Source organism: Brachypodium distachyon, chromosome 4 (assembly GCF_000005505.3).
Source record: "Brachypodium distachyon strain Bd21 chromosome 4, Brachypodium_distachyon_v3.0, whole genome shotgun sequence".
Lineage (NCBI taxonomy): Eukaryota > Viridiplantae > Streptophyta > Magnoliopsida > Poales > Poaceae > Brachypodium > Brachypodium distachyon.
In genome coordinates, this window is record NC_016134.3 from 13,062,241 (window position 1) to 13,063,886 (window position 1,646).

A 1,646-nucleotide genomic window follows, 5' to 3' on the forward strand; every position below is an offset into this window, starting at 1 on the left:
CGACTGGAGGCAACGGGGGACTCCGGACTCGAGCAACACGGAGAGAAAGGAGACTACGAGAGACCACACGGTGCAGAACAGCGCCGCTGCGTAAGACAAAGTGGGGCACGTGCCCTACTTAGAAATCCCGTTAATTGTAACGCAAGTCGTCAGGACTATTTGAGTTGTACACGCACCCGATCGATCGACCTGAGAGGCTGAGACATTTACGATCTGGGTGTATCGTAGTATTGATATGTATCGATTCCCATACCAGCATTGAATTATCCATATATACCGCGGTGGATCTTCTCCTTGGTGTCAACGCACGCTGATCTGCCATCATGTCAATGTCGGCGCTGATGGCCGCCCTGCGCGCCGCCGGCCGGAAGCAGCTCTCAGCTTCCACCTTATCTGGCCCGAATTGCCCGACTAAGGCGACAGGGTCCCATGTGTTCAGGATCAGCGACTACTCGCAAGTAAGGGACAACGTGGGCAATGGCACGGCCGTCCAGTCAAGCACGTTCGCCGTCGGCGGCCACGACTGGCAAATAAGGTGCTACCCGAACCACCCGAACGGCGAGGACAAGGAGAACGAGGATTGGATCTCCGTTTACCTCCGACGACACGCCACGGCCTGGGGCTGGGCGAACTTCATCAAGCCCGCAAACGCGACGGCTAAGTTCGAGATGAGCATACTCGACCAGGACGGTAAGCTAGTGCACAGAGGAGGTGGATCCAAAGACCAACGGTGCGTCTTCTCCTCATCGACCGGCATGGGGTGGGGCTACAGAAAGTTCATCAAGCACGCGGATCTGCAAGAGGGAAAGCATCTCAAGGGTGATTCCCTCACGCTCTTATGCGATGTCACTGTCGACCTTGGGCTTGAATTTGATGGCGCCACCGTGCCGGTGCCGGAAACTGCAGCAGTTGCACCGCCGCCGCCGTCGTTCGAGTTGCGTGGGGACACCGCCGAGCTACGGATCGACGACATGGACGCCAACGTGTGCAAGGCTCTGCTCCAGTTCATCTACACGGACTCAGCGCCGGAGATGGACCAGCTTGATCAGGCGATGGCGGAGCGGCTTCTCGCAGCGGCGGACACGTATAAGCTGGAGAAGCTGAAGAAGATCTGCGAGGAGGCACTATGCAAGAACATCAACATGGGATCTGTGGCGGCAAATCTAATGTTGGCCGAGCGTCATGGTTGCCCCCTGCTCAAGGAAGCGTGCTTACAGTTGCTCTGCGCTCCGGGTAACCTGGAAGCAGTCATGGCGACAGATGATTATGAGCAGCTCTTGGCGGAATGCGCCTCTGCTCTTCTCGAAGTCGTCGTGAAGAAGATAGCCGGACAGCAGCAATAGCCAGCCATTATTACAGACTTACAGTTAATGCCTCTTTGATCCAAATGAATTTCATGGCAACTTCAGAGGATTGTATATTTTCTATGGAATTTTTCTTTCACTACTCGTTTGATATGTAGGATTTGAAATCATAAGAATTTTTCATATGAACTCGATCGTACGCAATCCTTAAGTAAGTTACTTTCTTTAATCGAGCAGGCAAGGGATCACAAACAGATATTTTCTTTTGAGAGAAAAGGTTTTCAAAAGATATCCCGAAGGGTCTTAGGTAAGTTAAGGAGTGACAACTCTATTCAATATAAT

General features: G+C 52.7%; 1 protein-coding gene across 1 annotated transcript; it reads left to right on the plus strand.

The window, feature by feature from the left end:
• Positions 1 to 329: 329 nt before the first annotated feature.
• LOC104584934 (BTB/POZ and MATH domain-containing protein 1) lies at positions 330 to 1,343 on the plus strand. The gene has a single exon (XM_010240762.1). It carries the CDS (start codon positions 330 to 332, stop codon positions 1,341 to 1,343), a length of 1,014 nt encoding a protein of 337 aa, XP_010239064.1.
• Positions 1,344 to 1,646: the final 303 nt, after the last annotated feature.